The following is an 18,813-nucleotide window of genomic DNA, read 5'->3' on the forward strand; positions in this document are numbered from 1 at the left end:
TGAACTCCTGACCTCAGAGTAGCTGGGACTACAGGTATGCGTCACCATGCCCACTAATTAAATTTTTCTTTTTTTTTTTTGTAGAGATGGGTTGCCCAGGCTGGTCATGAACTCCTGGCTTCAAGTGATCCTCCCGCTTCAGCCTCCCATAGTGCTGGTTTACAGGAGTGAGTCTCTCCATTAATAATGGGATTAGAAAGACACAGGTGAGTTAGTGCTGAAGATGCAGAGAATGAAGGCAGTTCAACATAATAAAGACCATATATGAAAAGCCTCCATCTAACATCACACTCAGTGGTAACAGACTATAATCCCTCCCTCCCTCAGACCAAGAACAAGACAAGTGTGCCACTTTCTCTACTTCTGCTCAGCACGGTCCTGGAAATCCCAGCCAGAGCAACTAAGCATGAAAAAGAAAGGAAACCACCGGGCGCGGTGGCTCACGCCTGTAATCCCAGCACTTTGGGAGGCCGAGGTGGGTGGATCACGAGGTCAGGAATTCAAGACCAGCCTGGCCAAGATGGTGAAACCCCGTCTCTACTAAAAATACAAAAATTAGCTGTGTGTGGTGCTGGGCACTTGTAATCCCAGCTACTCGGGAGGCTGAGGCAGAGAACTGCTTGAACCCGGGAGGCAGAGGTTGCAGTGAGCCAAGATCATGCCACTGCACTCCAGCCTGGGCAACAGAGCGAGCCTCTAACTCAAAAAAAAAAAAAAAGAAAGGAAACCACACTGGAAAGGATAAAGTAAAATTATCTCTATTCACAGACATGATTTTATAAGTAGAAAATCCTAAAGATACACACACACAAGAAAAACCCCAACTAGGATTAATAAATAAATTCAGCAAAATTATAGGATATGGCCAGGCGTGGTGGCTGAAGCCTGTAATCCCAGCACTTTGGGAGGCCGAGGCAGGCAGATCACCTGAGGTCAGGAGTTCAAGATCAGCCTGGCCAACATGGTGAAACCCCATCTCTACTAAAAATACAAAAATTAGCATGGGCGGTGGCGGGCGTCTGTAATCCCAGCTACTCGGGAGGCTGAGGCAGGAGACTTGCTTGAACCCGGGAGGCAGACGCTGCAGTGAGCTGAGATTGTGCCATTGTGCCACTGCACGCCAGCCTGGATGACAGAGACTCTGTCTCAAAAAAAAAAAAAAAACTGTAGGATACAAAATCACTAGGCAAAATGAACAATCTGAAAAGAAATCAAGAAAACAATTCCATTTACAATAGCATCAGAAAGAATAAAATACGTTGGAATAAACTTAACCAAGGAAGCAAAAGACGAAGCTATACTGAAAACTACAAAATGCTGCTGAAAGAAATTAAAGATCTAAATAACTGGAAAGCCATCCTGTGTTCATGAACTGTGAACATTGTTAAGATGTCAATACCACCCAAAGGAATCCATGGATTAATGCAATCCCTATCAGAAGCCCAATGGTGTTTTCTGCAGAAACAGAAATACCCATCTAAAAATTAATATGGAATTTCAAAGGACCTCAAATAGCCAAAACAATCTGGAAAAACAACAAAGTTAAAAAAAAAAAAGAAAAACAATAAAGTTGGAGGTCTCACTTCCTGATTTCAAAACTTATAGCAGGCTGGGTGTGGTGGCTCATACCTGTAATCCCAGCACTTTGGGAGGCCGTGGCAGGCTGATCACCTGCGGTCAGGAGTTTGAGACCAGCCTGACCAACAAGGTGAAACCCCATCTCTATTAAAAATACAAAAATTAGCTGGGCGTGGTGGCGTATGCCTATAGTCCCAGCTACTCAGGAGGCCGAGGTGGGAGAATCACTTGAACCTGGGAGGCAGAGGTTGCAGTGAGACAAAATCTTGCCACTGCACTCCAGCCTGTGCCACAGAGCGAGACTCCCTCTCAAAACAAAACAAACAAACCAATAAACAAAAGATATGCAAATGGCCAATAAGTGCATGTAAAGATACTATTTGCTATAATGTCACTAATCATTAGGAAAATGCAGAACCACAATGAGGTACCATATCCTACCCATTAGGATTTACTATTAAAAAAGTAGAAATTGCCGGGTGTGGTGGCTCATGCCTATAATCCCCGCACTTTGGGAGGCCGAGGCAGGAGGAGTCCTTGAACCCAGAAGTTTGACAACTGGGCAACATAGTGAGACCCTGCCTCTACCAAGAAAAAAAAAGGGCAGAAAATAACAAGTGTTGGTAAGGATATGTATGGAGAAATTGGAACCCTCATGCACTACTGGTGAGAATGTAACAGGCACAGCCACTGTAGAAACGATATGGTAGTTTCCAAAAAATTAAACAACAGAATTGGCCAGGCACGGTGGCTCATGCCTGCAATCCCAGCACTTTGGGAGGCCGAGGCAGGCGGATCACCTGAGGTCAGCAGTTCAAGACCAGCCTGACCAACATGGTGAAACCCCATCTGTACAAAAAATACAAAAATTGCAGGGCACGGTGGCTCACGCCTGTAACCCCAGCACTTTGGGAGGCCGAGATGGGCGAATCACCTGAGGTCGGGAGTTCAAGACCAGCCTGATCAACATGAAGAAACCCCATCTCTACTAAAAAAAAAAATACAAAATTAGCTCGGCGTGGTGGCACATGCCTGTAATCCCAGCTACTCAGGAAGCTGAGGCAGGAGAATCGCTTGAACCTAGGAGGCAGAGGCTGCCGTGAGCCGAGATCGCGCCATTGCACTCCAGCCTGGGCAACAAGAGCAAAACTCCACCTCAAAAAAAAGAAAAAAAAAAATACAAAAATTAGCCGAGCATGGTGGTGCGCACCTGTAGTCCCAGCTACTCGGGAGGCTGAGGCAGAACACTTGAACCCAGGATGTGAGCCGTAATCGCACCATTGCACTCCAGCCTGGGTGACAGAGTGAGACTCCATCTCAAAAAAAAAAAAAAATTAAAATTAAAAATAAAATAAAAAACAGAATTACCATATGATACAGTAATTCCACTTCTGGGTATATAACCAAAAGAATTGAAATTAGGGTCTCAAAGAGATCTTTGCACACCCATGTTCATTACAGCATTATTCACAGTAGCCCAAAGTAGAAGCAACCTGAGTGTCCATCAGCAAAGGACTGGATACCCAAAATGTGGTGTCTGTACAACAAAATATTATTCAGTCTGGAAAACGAAGAAATTCTGACACATGCTATAACACGAATGAACCTTGAGGACATTATGCTAAAGCCATACACAAAAGAACGAATAGTGTATGATTCTCCCTAGATGAGGTGCTTAGAATAGTCAAATTCAGAGACAGAAAGTAGGATGGTGGTTGCCAGGGGCAACCTGAGCCAGCCTCAGAACAGGGCTATGGTGGTTCCCTCATGACATGGAAGTAAGGCCCAGCTGGGGGTCTGTGAGCCGCTGGCCAGAGCACCCAGGGACCTGATGCCAGAACCGCTGCTCCCCCAGCTGCCAGGCCCAGGGATCTGCTGACAGGTGGGGGTGGGTGGGAGCTGTCAGGGAAGCTGGGGAAGGGAGGACAGGAGGTTTTGTTCAACAGGCACGGAGTATCAGTTTTGCAAGATGAAATGAGTGTGGAGATTGGCTGCACAACAATGTGAATAGACTTAACACTTAAAAATGGCTATGATGGGTGACCGGGCACGGTGGCGCACACCTGTAACCCCAGCACTTTGGGAGGCCGAGGTGGGAGGATCACATGAGGCCAGGAGTTTGAAACCAGCCAGGCCAACATAGCAAAACCCTGTCTCTACTAAAAAATACAAAATTAGCCGGGCGCGGTAGCACATCTATAATCCAGAAGAACTGCTTGAACCCGGGAGACAGAAGTTGCAGTGAGCCAAGATCATGCCATTGCACTCCAGCCTGGGCAACAGAGTGAGACTCTGTCTCAAAAAAAAAAAAAAAAAAAAAAAAAAAAACATCTAGGATGGTACATTTTATGTCACACATATTTTAGCATAACTAAAAAAAGGCAGAGAGATGAGAGGGCAAGGGTCTTGAGAAGACAGTGTGGGAGAGGGCAGCCAAACTTCTGAGGGAGGTGGGCAGGCAGGAAATCTCAGGGCAGAAGGGAGAGGAAGTTCCTGTCATGGGGCAGTAAGCACGGTCATCCAGGGTAGCAAGACAGTCAGGAATGGGAAAAAGGTGGAGGTGGTTTGGGTTTTGCAAAAGAGCCATGAGAAGAAACAGCAAGCAGAGATGATAGAAATGGGGACACCAAAGGCCTCAATCACCCAGTCATGCAGGGGTATGCCCAAGAAGACAGCAGATACCCTGACCTGGGCACCTGAAGAGACCCTCAGGGCACTCACTGGTTGGGGAAGAGATTCCAGGAGGGGCAGGGAGAGGAAACAAGTCCAGAGGGTCTGAGGCCTGGGGGTGAAACTTCAGTCACAGCAGGAGTGCCCCATCCATCTGTCTGTCTATCCATGTATCTGACCAGGCTGAGTGCCTTGAGAAGGCAGAGGCTCATCTTTCTGACTTATTAATGTGTGTGTGTCCCTAGTATCCAGGACAGCACCTGGCACACACCAGGTTTTGGGTGCATGTTATTGAATGAATGAGCAAGTGAATGAGTGAGTGAGTGGGGAACAAGCCAGTGGCCTCGGGTGGTAATGAGTCAGACAGAGGCAGACACAGAGGGTGGGGTGTGCCTCTGGGAAAGACTGCAGAGCCCCTGATGCACTGGGAGAGAAGGATGGGGGCCAAGAAACTGGGAGGTGGTGGGAGCAGGGGAGGCAGACAGAGTTTGTTCCTCGAAGGACAGGTCTATGAGGCGTACTGGAGGTCCAGAAACCGCGCTTCCTCGGTCCACAGAGCATGAGGGGTACAGGGGACATGGCATGGGGTGATGGAGTCTGAAGGGTGGGAAGGGACATGTGTGTGCCAGAGGCCCGAGAGGGTGGGGGCATCAAGGGCCCTGGCACAACCTTGCCAGACCCGTGGCCAGACAGTGAGGTCGGGAAGGGGCAGCCGCAATACCGGCTCACCTGGGAGTAGACAGTGGCGTGGACCCAGGCAAGACGGCGGCTCAGGTGGTCCAGCTTTTCTGAGAAAACCTTCTGGCTCTTGGTCAACTCTGCAAGGATGTCCTTCCTCTGCCACCCAAGGGTAAAGGAGGACAATCAAGACATGGCCCCATACCCAGGTCCACCCTGACCCTGCAGGCAGCCTAGGAAGGGCCCTCTAGTGCCTGGAGCAGGCAAGGGATTGGGCTCCATTTTTCAAAACCTTTCTGCCACTGACCCTCTGGTGACCCTGAGCCAGCCTCAGAACAAGGCCATGGTGGTCCCCTCATGACATGGAAGTAAGGCCCAGCTGGGGGTCTGTGAGCTGCTGGCCAGAGCACCCAGGGACCTGAAGCCAGAACCGCTGCTCCCCCAGCTGCCAGGCCCAGGGATGCTGACAGGTGGGGGTGGGTGGGGGCTGTCAGGGAATCTCAGCCTGGACACACTGGGCCCCACCTTCCTAGGCCAGGGCAACTACAGCAGAGGGCTCCGGAGGGTGCAGCGGAGCCAGGCCCCGCTTCCTGCTGACTCTGCAAGTGGCCAAGGAAGCACTCAGGGTCAATGCATAATTGATGAGGACAGTGGGTGTGCTTCAGCACTTATTGGGCCCAGGGGGTGGGGGGCACCTAGGCACAGGCCACCCTGGTGATGGGTGCCAGGCCTTGCTGCCAGCCCCACTCTCACTGGTGTGCTATGGCCAGGGCTAGAGTGGGGATGAGAACTGCCAGGGCAGCCCCCAGAACCAGACTTCATCTGTGGTTACCTGTACGAGTAAGCAAGCTGCCCCCCACCAAGACTATGTGGGCCTTACCCGCTTGGGGCACCGGCGGAGCTTGTCCTCTGTGTCCCTCAGAGCCATAGCGTATTCATTGACATCATCGGAGACACCCACCATCTACACAGCATGGGACCACATGTCCAGAGTGCCCCTTGGGCACTTCATCCAGGCTTCTTCAGACCCAGTCTGGACCCCAGCCCTGCCAAGGTCCCAACCTTAGGCCCAGGGTGGTCCCATTCCCGCAACAGTCAGCAGGTCAGACTGAGGCAGCAGGAGCAGAAACCAGCCTCGCTGAGGCATGTGCTCCCATGCACGGTCTTGAACAGGCAGCCCTGCGGGCCCATGTGCACACAAGCATACACACACAACCAAACACGCACAACACCCGCCACCCAATGCGGGGTCTAAGAGTGCACAACCTTGCCCAGCTGCTGGTGTACGCTGAGGTTGTACATCATGACCGCCCCATCCAGGACTTCCAGCAGCGAGTTCTCGGTGAGGGGCTGCTCAGGCTCCTCGGGGGGCCGCCCCAGCAGCAAGCCCTCATTCCAGTGGCTGCCTTCAACTGGGGAGTCGGGGAGGGAAGGGTCAAGGGTAGGGCCATCCCGGCTCTCCTGAGCCTGCCTCACAGCAGGAGAGGAAATCATCTCTCCCATTCCTGTGCCCAAGGAGGGGCCCACGAGGAGCCCATGGGGGCATGGGGGTGGGAGTGGGGTGCAGGGCAAGGCCTGCAGTGCCAGGACCTATTTCTGCGGCATTGATCTCCTGCCCTCGGAGTGTGCTTCCTGCACTCCTGGGATGCTGCCAGGCCACAGGGCTGGGAGGGCATGAGGTGTATTTTGGCTTTGCCCGGGGAGGGGACTGTACACTGTGGAAGGGTCCTTCGGGGACCTGCCTGACCCCACCAAGCACCTACTGTCCTCACGGGTCCTCTGCTCCACGCTCAGCGTGCGGACCTTCACTTTCTCCGAGGTGCTCAGAGGCCGCCGTGGGGTCATGAGGCTCACAGCCGCTGTGCTGAGGAAGCGGTTGGCTCGGCCCAAAGTTGGAGAACTGAGCCAGCCGGGCCGGGGCAGGGGCAGTGGCCCCCCAACAGCCAGGGCCTGCATGGGGCGCTGCAGTGAAGAAAGGAGGCCAGGACCAGGGCTGGCTCAGGGTTCCCTTGGCCCACGGGGCTGCAGAATCGTGAGGGAGGGTCCATGCCTCCACTCACAGTGAGGGACCAGCCCAGTGAGAAACCCCTTGCCTACATGAAGCGGAAGGTGGCCCTGGGTGAGACCCCTGCCCATAAGATACAGGAAAAGCCCAACACAGATACCACCGCCTGCCCCCACTGCGGCACCTGGGCCATAGCTGGGGCTGGCTCCTCATCCTCGTCTAGGTCATCCATGGTGGTTGACTGGAGCTCCAGTGGGTCGATCACAATGTTGGCTTTGGAAGCAAGGTCATCTGGGAGGAAGAGCAGGAGGGTTCTCAGGCCAGTGGTGGCGCAAGGCACCACAGTGGAAGTGCCCAGGATGGTGAGAGAGCCCAGCACGCTGGGCAGGAGGCCTTGCAGAGCCTGGTTTAGCACCGTATCTGCCCCTCGCCCCTCTGCCTCCTCCACCCAGCCTTCACTCTGCATCTCAAGGGCCCTGTCTAGCCGCCACTCAGTAACAGGAGGCCTTCCCCATCACACCCTTCTTTTTCATTTATTTTCAAATTGACTTTCTTTATTCTACATAGATGTAAGCCCATCATGCCCTTCCTGCTGGTCCCTGGCTTTGTTTCCCAGGACTTCCTGCTCTCCAGGGCCTCCCCCACTCTGTGACTACTCCATAAACAAAAGGAGATGCCAGGGCTGCTTCATTCTGGGCACTCCCAGTGGGAGCCAAGCCTCATCCCAGGCTCATCCCCACCTCCATGCTGACAACTGACCCCACCTTCGCTGCCTCCAGCCCAGGCCTTGCTCCCCGCTAAACGCGCTGTGTCCAACACAGAATTTCTCATCTCCACCACCTCCTGCAGCCCCTCTCCCTGATGGCGCCCCATCCACACAACCTCTGGCAGGAAGCCTGGGGTCATCCTGACTCCTCTCCTCCACCTGTGCCCTCCCCTACCTACCTGGGCAGGCCCTTATCTCCTGTGAGGGGACACCTGGCCTCCCTGTCTCTCAGCCCCTGCACTCCAGTGTACACACTGCGGCAGCCAGAGAGAGGTTCTGACAGCACAGACCCACCCTCATACCAGGCTCAGGGCCTTGCTCTCGCTGTGCCCTCAGCCCTGCACCGGAGCAGCTTGTGCTCATCCCTGAAGGCAGCTCCAGCAGCACCTGCACGCCCCATCCACACCTCACCAAGATCCCTGGTCCCCTGCCAGGCACGCCCGACCCCTGTGGCGTGGGTGCTGGAGGGAAAGAGAAGCTGCCCAGATGCAGGGCAGGCGGATCAGTATCTCCCTGCCTGAGTGGGTGGAGAGACTTGGGCACCCTCTGGTGGCCATAGGATGGCTCAGCATCCAAAGCAGAGCAGGCTCAGGGACAGTCCCCCACCTGGCCCCAGAACTGCTCCCGGCCCACAGGCCTGCACACACCTTTGAGGGTCTTCCGCAGGTGCGAGAGGAGGCCCCCCAGGCGCTGCAGGTCAAAGTAGTCCACCTTGCCATTATAGAAGACCTGGGGCGGGATGTAGGCCTCTGCGAGGAGTTGAGGAGGCTAGGCCAGTGGTCAGGGCCCAGTAGAAAGACCCTCCCCACAGCCCTCCCCTCCAATCTGGCCTAGCACAGCCTGGGAATTCTGGCCTTGGCCACTCACCCATCCAGGCAGACAGAGAAACTGTCTCCTGGACCGAGAAACAGACCTCCCCTACCTCCTCTCCACCCCTGCAATTTCAGGTCAGAGCCAGCAGCTGCATAACTTGGGGTGACGGGGGTGCTCATGGCAGCCGTTCACTCAGGAGAAGCAGAGAGGCCCAGCCCCAGTCCTGTGGGATATCCCCCAATCCAGGGCAGGTAAGACTCCCACTGACCCTTGGGGACTCAAACACAGGGCCCCCCAGCACCCACCCAAGGCAGCCCTATAAAGGATGCACAGAGAAATGGGGGTCAAGGATGGAAGAAAAGAGCCCACAATGGTAGGAGCCCGTGGGACAATCAGAGCAAACACAGGATCGGCAGGCCTGGGGTGCAGGGCTCCTGCTGCCCCAGTGGAGAAGCCGCCTGTGGCTGGGTAGGACTCAACCAGGCAGGATGCCGGGGACAACTCCCCACAGCCCACAGCCTCAGCTCAGCACTCTGCACTAACATTAGGGGCTGCCCTATGCCTGGCTCTGTCCAGCCTCACTGACCTGGGGCCCTGGTGCCACTCACCCTCACTGAAGGAAGCATGAGGATTGGAAGCCTTGTATTCATCCCAATAGTAGCGCAGGGCAGAGATCAGCCGGTGTAAGAAGCAGACCATGTACTCAGGGGGGCAGAGCATGGGCATGTTCTGTGGGCACCAGGCATGAAACATGCATTGGTGCCAGCCCAGTGCCTTGCCCATTCCTCATCCAAGGCCCTGCCCGAGGGTCGAGGGTTGAGCAGGGAGGGAAAAGGAGCAGAGAAAAGCTCAGGGCTAGGCAGGGATGAGGCAGTCCGAGAGGCGCCAGGTGCTGAGGGCATGGCCTGTGTAGTGCAGCTGGGGGTCCACAGTGGGCTGGCCTGGAGGACACCTACCCCCCGGCCACTGGCGTTCTCCTGCAGAAACTTGCGAAACTTGGTCAGGAAGATATACCTAGAAGCTTCGCCCTTTGAGAGAGGGAAAAGTGAAGCTGTGCTGAGCTGAGAATGCAAGCCCAGACTGGGCTGGCTCAGTGCTGCACCTTCCCCCAGCCCCTGCCATGGGAACCAAAGCCAGTCCCCACCCTCTGGGTCTTAAGGCCCAGTGCAGCATCCCTCCCCACAGGGCCCGGCCCAGGGCTCTGGGAGTCACTCACCCCATTGTCATCTTTATTGTCCAGCAGCAGCTTCAGGATCTGGACCTGTAGTTCTTCCACCACTGGAGGTGAGGTGAGGAACATGGCCCTCAGGCTCCGGGAGATGGGGGGCAGGTTTGGGCCAGGGCTCCACCACCAGGGTTCCCCAAGTCCCACCTAGACATGGGCACCTCCAAGCGCCCTCACGTGCATACACACACCTCCCACCCTACCCCGTGCCCAAGGCGGGCCCACCTTCGATGCGCTTCCTGAGCCGCTGGCAGCCCCGTTCGTAGGCTCGCCGCCGCAGCCGCTCCTCTGCGGTCTCCTCCTTCATCTCCGTGCTCTCTTTGCCCTAGGCAGGGGTAGCAGGTGGAATACAGCAGGGTCACCTGGGACCTAGCCAGGCCTCCTTCACTCAGAACACCCACACTCCATCCCCAGGGCTCCAGGGATCAGGGCCAGTAAAAAGGCCTCATGCTAGATGCCCAGTGGCCAGATGCCCAGGCCAGCCCTTGCCATGACCTCTGCCCAACCTACTTGGGGTGCACTCACCTCCCTACTGGAGCGGTGGGGCCACCAGGTGGTGGGAATGAGCTCTTGCAGGCCGGCCTCCTCCACACGCAGGGGGCTCTTGATGTAAAAGAAGACGACGGAGCGGAGCACGTCGAAGCTGGCGGGTGTCAAGGCAGGGCTCTGCTTGCCAAAGGGCACTCCGTACACCCTCAAGAGTCCTTCCCTAGGAGCCCATCCCTGGATGGGCCTGCCACAGCTCTCCCACCACCACAGGGGCATGTTGCTGCTATGTGTCTGATCCCCAGGGCATGCTCCCTGACAAAAAGCTGTGGTGGTTAAGCCCACCAGCTCCAGTACCCAGCAGGTGCACGATAAGGGCTTGTCACAGGAACAGATGACTGTGGGACAAGCTGGAGAGAGGGCCTGGTGGCCTTTTCTCAGGCCCCAACTCTGACCTCTGTGTCTCCCAGCTTTGTGTCTGCCTCCTGGAGGCTGGAAGACCCCAGACCAAGAAAACGGCTACAAGCTGAGGCTTCCCAGCCAGGGGCTCAAAGCTATGCTCACTCACTCATGCAGTTCTCAACAATTCTGGGAAGCAGGAAGAGCTGCCTCCTTAAAGATCTTGCAGGAATCCCCACTGTGGAACATGAACAAAAGTGCTGGGCTGTGGCTGAACAGGGCAGGCCCTGTGGCCCCTCCCACACCTCCACGTAGCCCGAGTCTGCAGTCATTCAGAATCCCCTGGCTACGCTGGCTGGCCAGGCTCAGTCATTTGCTCTCTTGTCCTTGCTCTGTAGAGAAAGTGCCACATGTTGGGCAGCTCTGGTCCTCCTGATGCTCCCAGGCGACCCCCGGCCTGATGACACTCTCCTTCCTGGCCTCTGCTGAGTCCAGAGGGCACCCCATGTCTGGCCTGCCTGGCAGCAAGGAAAGGATACAGGACGTTGCTAAGCAGAAACTTGCGGGACTTCTCATGCCTCAGGATGGCGATAGTGAGCCGCAGGTAATGGATCTGTGGAGAGGGGGCGTTCAGAGTGGACAGGCGAGGTCCAGGGGGCTCAGGGCAGAGGCAGGGGCTCCCACCTGTAGGCCCAGGTCTGGGACGATGGGTGAGAACCGGTACAGCCGAAGCAGAGACATCATCAACTGCTTGAGGCAATCTTGTACCTCGTAGTCCTGGGGGAAGAGATGCCAAGGCAGCCATGACTGGGGCCTTTTCCAAGATTCTCCCCGTATCTTCCCGACCCCAGTGAAGACTGACAGCCAGGCCTGAGGCCTGAGGTTAGGAGCCTCACCTCCATGAAGAGCCACAAGAGGTCCAGGACCTGGTGCACCACGGACTGTGCCTGTGTGGGTGTGCCCTTCTCCACGATGCCCAGCAGGAAGCTCATGAGCACAGCCTCCACCAGGTACACCTTGCGCTGCACCAAGGCCAGGCACTGGTGAGGTGGTGGCCTTCCACTCTGGTGAAGGCACCCCTGCCCTGGCACATGGCCGAGGCACAAGCCTCAGGCACAGAGCCTTAAGACACTTGAGCAACACCAAACATAGATGACCCCTTCTGGGGTCTGACTGAGGGACAAGAAGGCCATTGCCCCGCGGCTCCTCTAAGGCTTGCACACGCAGTTTCCTTGGCCTGGGATGTTATTATCCTTCAGTCTCCTTTCCAGGACATCCCCTGATGCCCTTGGTTGGCAATGTCCCTGTTTCCCTGGGGGACTGACTTTGAGGTCTGAGGGACCTGGTCACATGGGGCCCCCGCCAGGTGATGCTATGGTACCTCGGGCACCTCAGCACTGCAGCCCCTAGTGAGGGCATATCTACCACGGGCGTGTCTAGCATGGCCTGTCTCCTCCCCTCCCATGCCCCTCCCAATGCTGCTCACCAGGAGTGGTGCGAAGTGATGGAAGATGTGGGCCAGTGTGAGAAGGACGGTGGGCTGGCCCCGCAACCGCCACTTGGAGCTCTCCTTGTCCAACAGCCGCCCCTCCTGTGTGGAGGGGGAGGAGGGAGAAGTGTGAGGGGCAGGAGGCTGTGGAAGCCCCCCATCCCCCCTGGCTCAGAACCCAGCTCACCACAGGATCCAGCTCCACACTCAGCACTGCCCGGAAGCAGCCCAGCAACCTCTGTGCCCGCACCAGGTCAGCACTCGGTGGGTCCTGCAGGGGCCGGTAGCCCGCCACTGGGTAGGTGCCAGAGTTAAGCCAGCAACGCCTTATCTGTGGCTCAGACATGCCTGCTCCCTCTCCACTGCCCACCCCCGGCCCCGGGGCCTGGGCTCTAAGGCAGGGCTAGTTTGCATCACAACTTGCCCACTTATTCTCCCTAGGGAGGATGCTTCACATTCCTCATCTGTTCAATGGAGACAAGGGCACCCAACCAACCAGGCTCCTGCGAGGAAAGTTGTCTTTGACACCCTACATGGCCCCCGACTAACTCTGCAGCAGCGAGGGCCTGCCACCAGCCCATGGCACCCTTGGGGTAGGGAGCCCCTCATCCCAGCTTCCCCAAGAGCTTCTGAGCAGCCCACAGCCATCTTCACAAAATGATATCGCAGAGGACGGCTGCCAAAGTTGAAGGCCACGGACTCCTTGAAAGAGAGGCTGATGGCTGGGAAGTAGGCCATGCCCAGGCCCCTGGACAGGTTCTCAAAGGCAGTGCCCAGTGATACACCATTCCTGGGGAGAAGGGTGGGTCTGTGAGCCAGTGCTAAGCATGTGGCTGCCCACCCTCAGACTATTAAACTCAGCCTGGCCCCTTACAGGGCCCAGGAAACTGGGGGCAGTCTGGGGAGGCCCCAGGGGCCAGGCCTGTGAATAGAGATAGGAAACTCACAGGCAGAAGGACAGAGTGCCATCATCCAGGTCGATCAAGCAGCTCACGATGTCCCCCGCTGCCCACGCCTGTCATGAGAGGAGGCCTCACCAGATGCACAGAAGCCCAGCAGCCTGCTGACTCTGAACCCCAGCTGCGTTTCCAGAACCACCCAAGGGAGACTAGCCACAAGGACAAAGGACCTGGGTCCCTGACCCTTCCCTGGTGCCCTGTAGTCCCTTATGGCTGCCCAGCGGCTCCAAATAAGCTGTAGTAACAGTCATGGGGCGGATGACCCACAGGGGCTTGGCTCTCACCTTGCCATAATTCGTCGTGGTCACGTTCCACTTGCGCACGCGGTTGCCATCATAGGCATAGGAGTTGTGTGTATCTCCAACCCCCTCCTAGGGAGGAAATGCCTATGAGGTCCCTGGTGAGGCAGGCAGGGGCTGGGCCAGAGCCCACCAATCACCAGCCTTGGACTCATATGGCTCTATAGAAGGGAACAGATGATCTGAGGGAAAGAGTAAGGGGTATTCTCTGAGCTGGGGTGCCTGGGATCGGGTGGGACACGTTTCTTCTCCAGAGGGCAGTCCAGGTTAGTTAGGGTCCTGGGCAGTTCTGAGGGGATCTGGAGACCTGATGAGGCCTGTGGCAGGAGAAGCTCTCCCTGGGCCCAGGGAGGGGTCCCCTCCCCAACGTGTACCTCCTGGTTGAAGCGGCAGCTGATGGTGCACCAGCCGATCTGCATGAGCCCCTGGGAGGAGATGAGGACCTCGTAGACCCATTTCCCTGGAAAGAGCTGAGTTAGGGCCACGAGGTGGACAAAGACTGCCTCTTGCCTCATGCCTGGGCCCTTAAACTTTCTCGTAACTACCTAGGCCACAGCAGGGTAAGGTCTCACCTTTGTACACACATGTGGTAGAGCGGATGGTGCCAAAGTTGCTGTGTCCAATCACCTGGGTGAAGAAGAGGGGTGGTAGGCTTGCTCCCAGGCACACAGAGCATCTCCCCAAGGGAAAAAGACCCCATCCCCAACTGAGCCAGCCCTGGTGGTATTTGCCTGTGGTGGCCAACACTGCACCGTGCCTGAGGATGGTGGGAGGGGGTAGGCTTGTATCAGGAAGGATCCTGGGCCAGGGCAGGATGAGAGAGGGACTCAGGGCTGTGCTGGGAAGGGCTGGGGGCTGAGGCCACATCAAGACTGTTTCAGGGCTTTGGTGGGAGAGTTTGAGGACTGAGAACACAATGGTCTGGGGCCACGTCAGGACAAGTTTTGGCTGCAGCCCCATCAGATGAGTAGAGAGACTAGGGCCACATCAGGAGGAGCCTGGGGCTGTGTCAGAAGGGGCTGGACCTGGGTCTCCACACCTCACCCTCACTCACCCCCAGCAGGTCATCATCCACCAGGAGAAGCCCCTCAAAGCCGCCTGTGTGGTCCAGGACCACAGTGGATGGGCCAAGCCGCCCTTCAACCTGTCCTGAAAAGAGCAGAGGTGGGGTCAGGCAGAGTGGAGCGTTTGACAGGATGCATAGGGTGTCCTGAGCTTACCAGATGTCTCCAGGCCCCCTAGGTCCCAGCTCTGCACCTCCCAACCCCACTCCAGAGGCGGCCACATACCCTGGCTTTCCTCCTCCTCATTGTCCACCTGTAGCAACTGGTCCAAATGTTCTGGCAGGTTCTGGAAGTTCAGGGGTTTCCTGGGGAGAGTGAGAGGCTGACAGGGGTCCACAAGTCCTTGAAATCAGCGAGATGACACTAAATCCCATCCTTTCCCCTGAGGTCACAGGGGGGCTCCCTAGACTCCAGAAAAAGGGCTGTGCCTAGTCCTAGACTCTGGCATGCAGGAGGTCAGAAGGCTGAATTCTCCACTAAACTCAAAAGTATAACCAGTCCAGGCCGGGTGTGGTGGCCCATGCCTGTAATCCCAGCACTTTGGGAGGCCGAGGCGGGCAGATCACCTGAGGTCAGGAGTTCGAGACCAGCCTGGCCACATGGTGAAACCCCATCCCTACTAAAAATACAAAAATTAGCGGGTGTGGTGGCGCATTCGTATAATCCCAGCTACTCAGGAGGCAGAGGCAGGAGAATCGCTTGAACCTTAGTGGGGCAGAGGTTGTAGTAAGCCGAGATCGTGTCATTGTACTTCAGCCCGGGCAACAAGAGTAAGACTCTATCTCAAAAAAAAAAAAAAAAAAAAGTATGCGGCCGGGTGCGGTGGCTCAAGCCTGTAATCCCAGCACTTTGGGAGGCTGAGGCGGGCAGATCACAAGGTCAGTAGTTCAAGACCAGCCTGACCAACATGGTGAAATCGCGACTCTACTAAAAATACAAAAAGTAGCTGGGCGTGGTGGCATGTGCCTGTAATATCAGCTACTTGGGAGGCGGAGGCAGGAGAATTGCTTGAACCTGGGAGGCAGAGGTTGCAGTGAGCCATGATCGCGCCACTGCACTCTAGTCTGGGTGACAGAGCAAGACTCCGTCTCAAAAAAAAAAAAAAATAGCCCTCTCTAAGTCTTAATTCCTTCATCTGTAAAAACAGAATAATGACTTATGTTAGAGATGCTGTGAAGAGCCCAGGGAATAACAAGTGCTGTCTGCATAGCACATAACCTGTCCGCTCTCAAAGGTGGCTGTGCTGATGGTGTCTGGAAGAAGAAGGCTGGGAGAAATGCTGGCTCCCAAAGTGGTCAGTACCAAGGCCACCTAGTCCAGCCCTTGCCCTAGGCCTGTGGTTCCTCTGGGGCAGATTCCAGTCTCGCCACCACCCAGCCAGGGGAGTCTGTGTTGAATGGGACATGTCCTGTAAGTATGAAAGGCTCAGCCCTCTGAGCTGCTGGATGGCTCTGTCCTGTACCCGCCAGTCCATAAATGGTCAGCAGAGCACATGGCCCACCTACCCGAGCCAAAGGAGTTGGGAAAAATCTGTCTGGGTGGCCCCCTCATCCTCTCAACACACAGGCCTAGAGGGAAAAGGGTACTGTCTAATGCCAGTCAGTGCTGTCCTGAGCTCAGCTGCTAAGAATAGCAGGGAGTGAGGTGGTGGTAACCAGCAGGACTCAGGCAGAACAGAGGCCCATTACACACCTGGCTGCCCACAGGCTGCCACCACCTGCTCTTCCACCTTTAATGCCAGTTCCTACCCTACTCATCCACACAGACAGAAGGCTCTGGAAGGGGACGAAGGTGGGACAAAGCACCCTGACACAGTAGCCATTATCCAGGCTCAGGGATCACATATTCCCCCAGTGTAAGCCACTCCCAGCTCTGAACTGTAGGAGCAGAGATGCACAAAGGCCCCTCCCCACTGCTGCTCTGTCCCAGGCCAAGGCCAGGTGGTGGCTATGCAGTCGGGGTGCTCAGCTAGTAGCATAGAAGGCTAAAGCCAACCCCATCTCTGAATACCCCAGTGGGCCCAAGGATAAAGGAGCCTTCCTCAAAAGCAGTTACAGGCCAAGAATGGTGGCTCACACCTGTAGTCTCAGCACTTTGGGAGGCTAAGGTGGGAGAATCACTTGAGCCCAGGGGTTCGAGACCAGCCTGGGTGACACAGTAAGACCCTGTCTCTTAAAAAAAAAAAATTAGCTAGGTGCTGTGGCATGTGCTTGTGGTCCCAGCTATGTGGGAGGCTGAGGTAGGAGGAATCCTTGAGCCTGGGACTTTGAGGTTGCAGTGAGCTATGATGTGACATAGCGAGACCCTGTCTCAAAAGAAAACAGTTCTTAACAAGCCCACACTTGGAACGGCTACTCTTGTACCTGACCCCAAAAGTGGTGTGCCTGATCCTGAGAGCAGACTGCACATATCTGTGGGTAGTCGGCCTGAGACAGCCACCACTGAGTGCCTACAGCACTGCCCATTTGGCCAAGACCAGCAACTTCCCTGACCTTTTTGGATCTCCTAGGTCCCAGTTCAGGGCCCTGAATCCCCACAACCACTGACTGACGGCCCTACCACCTGCTGTCTCTCCTGGCGGCCACAGCAGCAGCAGCAGCAGCAGGACCATCTCTGGTATCACATGAGGTAGGGATCAGATGGCTCTGAGAACAGGCCAGGACTGAGTATGGGGTGGGGGTGGGCAGGAACTCTCTGCAAGCAGGCACTTTCTGACCACCACAGTTGCTTAAATAGAACAGGTAATGATGCTGCCTTTTGGACCTGCCTAAAGAGCAGAAGTCATAAAAGACAGAACAGCTAAGGCTGATAAGGGGGTGAGAGACAGGGACAACCGTGCCTCACTGCAGGGAGGGAGAACCTACTTGATCCTTTGAAGAAGTAATCTGGCAACAGTCTTAAAAGTGACTGCAGTTCAAACACTCTAGCCACACGACTCCAGCCCTGGGCATCCTCACAGCATTGTTTACAAAAGCAAAAGTCCTTCCAAACTAGGGCACTTGTATGGGCCACAGCAGACCCCCAGCCCTAAAGATGCTCAGTAAGATAAATTGATAATGTGGAAAAATACTCACGGGATAACATTTGATGATAAAAATAAGATGCAAACTTCTATAAACTTCTGGAAGTGAGGGACATGTCCATTACCTTGATGGTAGTGATGGTTTCATGGGTTTTATATATATGTTAACACTCACCAAATTGTATACTTTAAGTATGTGTAGTTTATTGTATATTAATCATAGCTCAATAAAAATGTTTTAAGAAAAGAACTGAAGATGACAAATTTTTTTAAAGTTTTCTATACAGCATAATCTGAACTACATACATTATAAGATAAACAGACATGAAGTTAAAAAGCTTCTGCATAGCAAAGTAAACGATCAACAAAGTGAAGAGACAGCCCACAAATGGGAGAAAATATTTGTAAACTACCCATCTGACAAGGAATTAATAACCAGAATATATAAAGAACGCAAACAACTCTATAGGAAAAAAACTAATAATTCCATCAAAAGATGGGCAAAAGATACGAACAGACATTTCTCAAAAGAAGACATACGAATGGCAAACAGGCATATGGAAAGGTATTCAATGTCACTGGTCATCAGAGAAATGCAAATCAAAACTACAATGAGATATCATCTCACCCCAGTTAAAATGGCTTTTATCCAAAAGACAGGCAATAACAAATGCTGGCGAGGTTGTGGAACCCCTGTACGCTGTTAGTGGGAACATAAATTATAACAGGGCAATCACTATCGAGAACAGTTTGGAGGTTCCTCAAAAAACTAAAAATTGGTCAGGTGTGGTGGCTCATGCCTGTAATCTCAGCACTTTGGGACGTTGAGGTGGGAGGATCACCTGAGGCTAGGAGTTCGAGACCAGCCTGGCCAACATGGCAAAACCCCATCTCTACTAAAAATACCAAAATTAACTGGGCGTGGTGGTGTGTGCCTGTAATCCCAGCTACTCGGGAGGCTGAGGCAGGAGAATTGCTAGAACTCGGGAGGCAGAGGCTGCAGTGAGCCAAGATCACGCCACTGCACTCCAGCCTGGGCAACAAGAGCAAAACTCCACCTCAAAAAAAAAAAAAAAATGCCAGGCACAGTGGCTCACGCCTGTAATCCCAGCACTTTGGGAGGCCGAGATGGGCGGATCACGAGCTCAGGAGATCAAGACCATCCTGGCTAACACGGTGAAACCCCATCTCTACTAAAAATACAAAAAACTAGCTGGGCATGGTGGCGGGTGCCTGTAGTCCCAGCTACTTGGGAGGCTGAGACAGAAGAATGGCGTGAACCTGGGAGGCGGAGCTTGCAGTGAGCTGAGATTGCGCCCCTGCACTCCAGCCTGTGCAACAGAGCAAGACTCCGTCTCAA

General features: G+C 54.8%; 1 protein-coding gene across 7 annotated transcripts in view; it reads right to left on the reverse strand.

Moving 5' to 3' along the window:
• Positions 1-18,813, reverse strand: part of RNF123 (ring finger protein 123) — a 32,757-nt gene that overhangs the window by 10,416 nt on the left and 3,528 nt on the right. For 3 of the 7 annotated variants that reach the window (XM_054481650.2, XM_063661130.1, XM_063661129.1), the window contains exons 4-26: positions 14,657-14,736; positions 14,422-14,516; positions 13,940-13,994; positions 13,742-13,827; positions 13,353-13,439; positions 13,057-13,124; positions 12,774-12,917; positions 12,297-12,411; positions 12,107-12,211; positions 11,517-11,642; positions 11,305-11,397; positions 11,160-11,233; positions 10,261-10,378; positions 9,961-10,060; positions 9,727-9,788; positions 9,467-9,538; positions 9,119-9,239; positions 8,345-8,446; positions 7,116-7,222; positions 6,690-6,888; positions 6,193-6,338; positions 5,807-5,890; positions 4,978-5,085 (exon numbers count right to left, since the gene is read on the reverse strand). In XM_054481650.2, coding sequence (XP_054337625.1) covers positions 4,978-5,085; positions 5,807-5,890; positions 6,193-6,338; positions 6,690-6,888; positions 7,116-7,222; positions 8,345-8,446; positions 9,119-9,239; positions 9,467-9,538; positions 9,727-9,788; positions 9,961-10,060; positions 10,261-10,378; positions 11,160-11,233; positions 11,305-11,397; positions 11,517-11,642; positions 12,107-12,211; positions 12,297-12,411; positions 12,774-12,917; positions 13,057-13,124; positions 13,353-13,439; positions 13,742-13,827; positions 13,940-13,994; positions 14,422-14,516; positions 14,657-14,736 — 2,347 coding nt within the window. Of the gene's footprint in view, positions 1-4,977; positions 5,086-5,806; positions 5,891-6,192; positions 6,339-6,689; positions 6,889-7,115; positions 7,223-8,344; positions 8,447-9,118; positions 9,240-9,466; positions 9,539-9,726; positions 9,789-9,960; positions 10,061-10,260; positions 10,379-11,159; positions 11,234-11,304; positions 11,398-11,516; positions 11,643-12,106; positions 12,212-12,296; positions 12,412-12,773; positions 12,918-13,056; positions 13,125-13,352; positions 13,440-13,741; positions 13,828-13,939; positions 13,995-14,421; positions 14,517-14,656; positions 14,774-18,813 lie in introns of all 7 variants that reach the window. The other 4 variants (XM_054481652.2, XM_054481654.2, XM_063661132.1 and 1 more) reach the window with 4 other exon arrangements.

Source organism: Pongo pygmaeus, chromosome 2 (assembly GCF_028885625.2).
Source record: "Pongo pygmaeus isolate AG05252 chromosome 2, NHGRI_mPonPyg2-v2.0_pri, whole genome shotgun sequence".
In the NCBI taxonomy this organism is placed as follows: domain Eukaryota; kingdom Metazoa; phylum Chordata; class Mammalia; order Primates; family Hominidae; genus Pongo; species Pongo pygmaeus.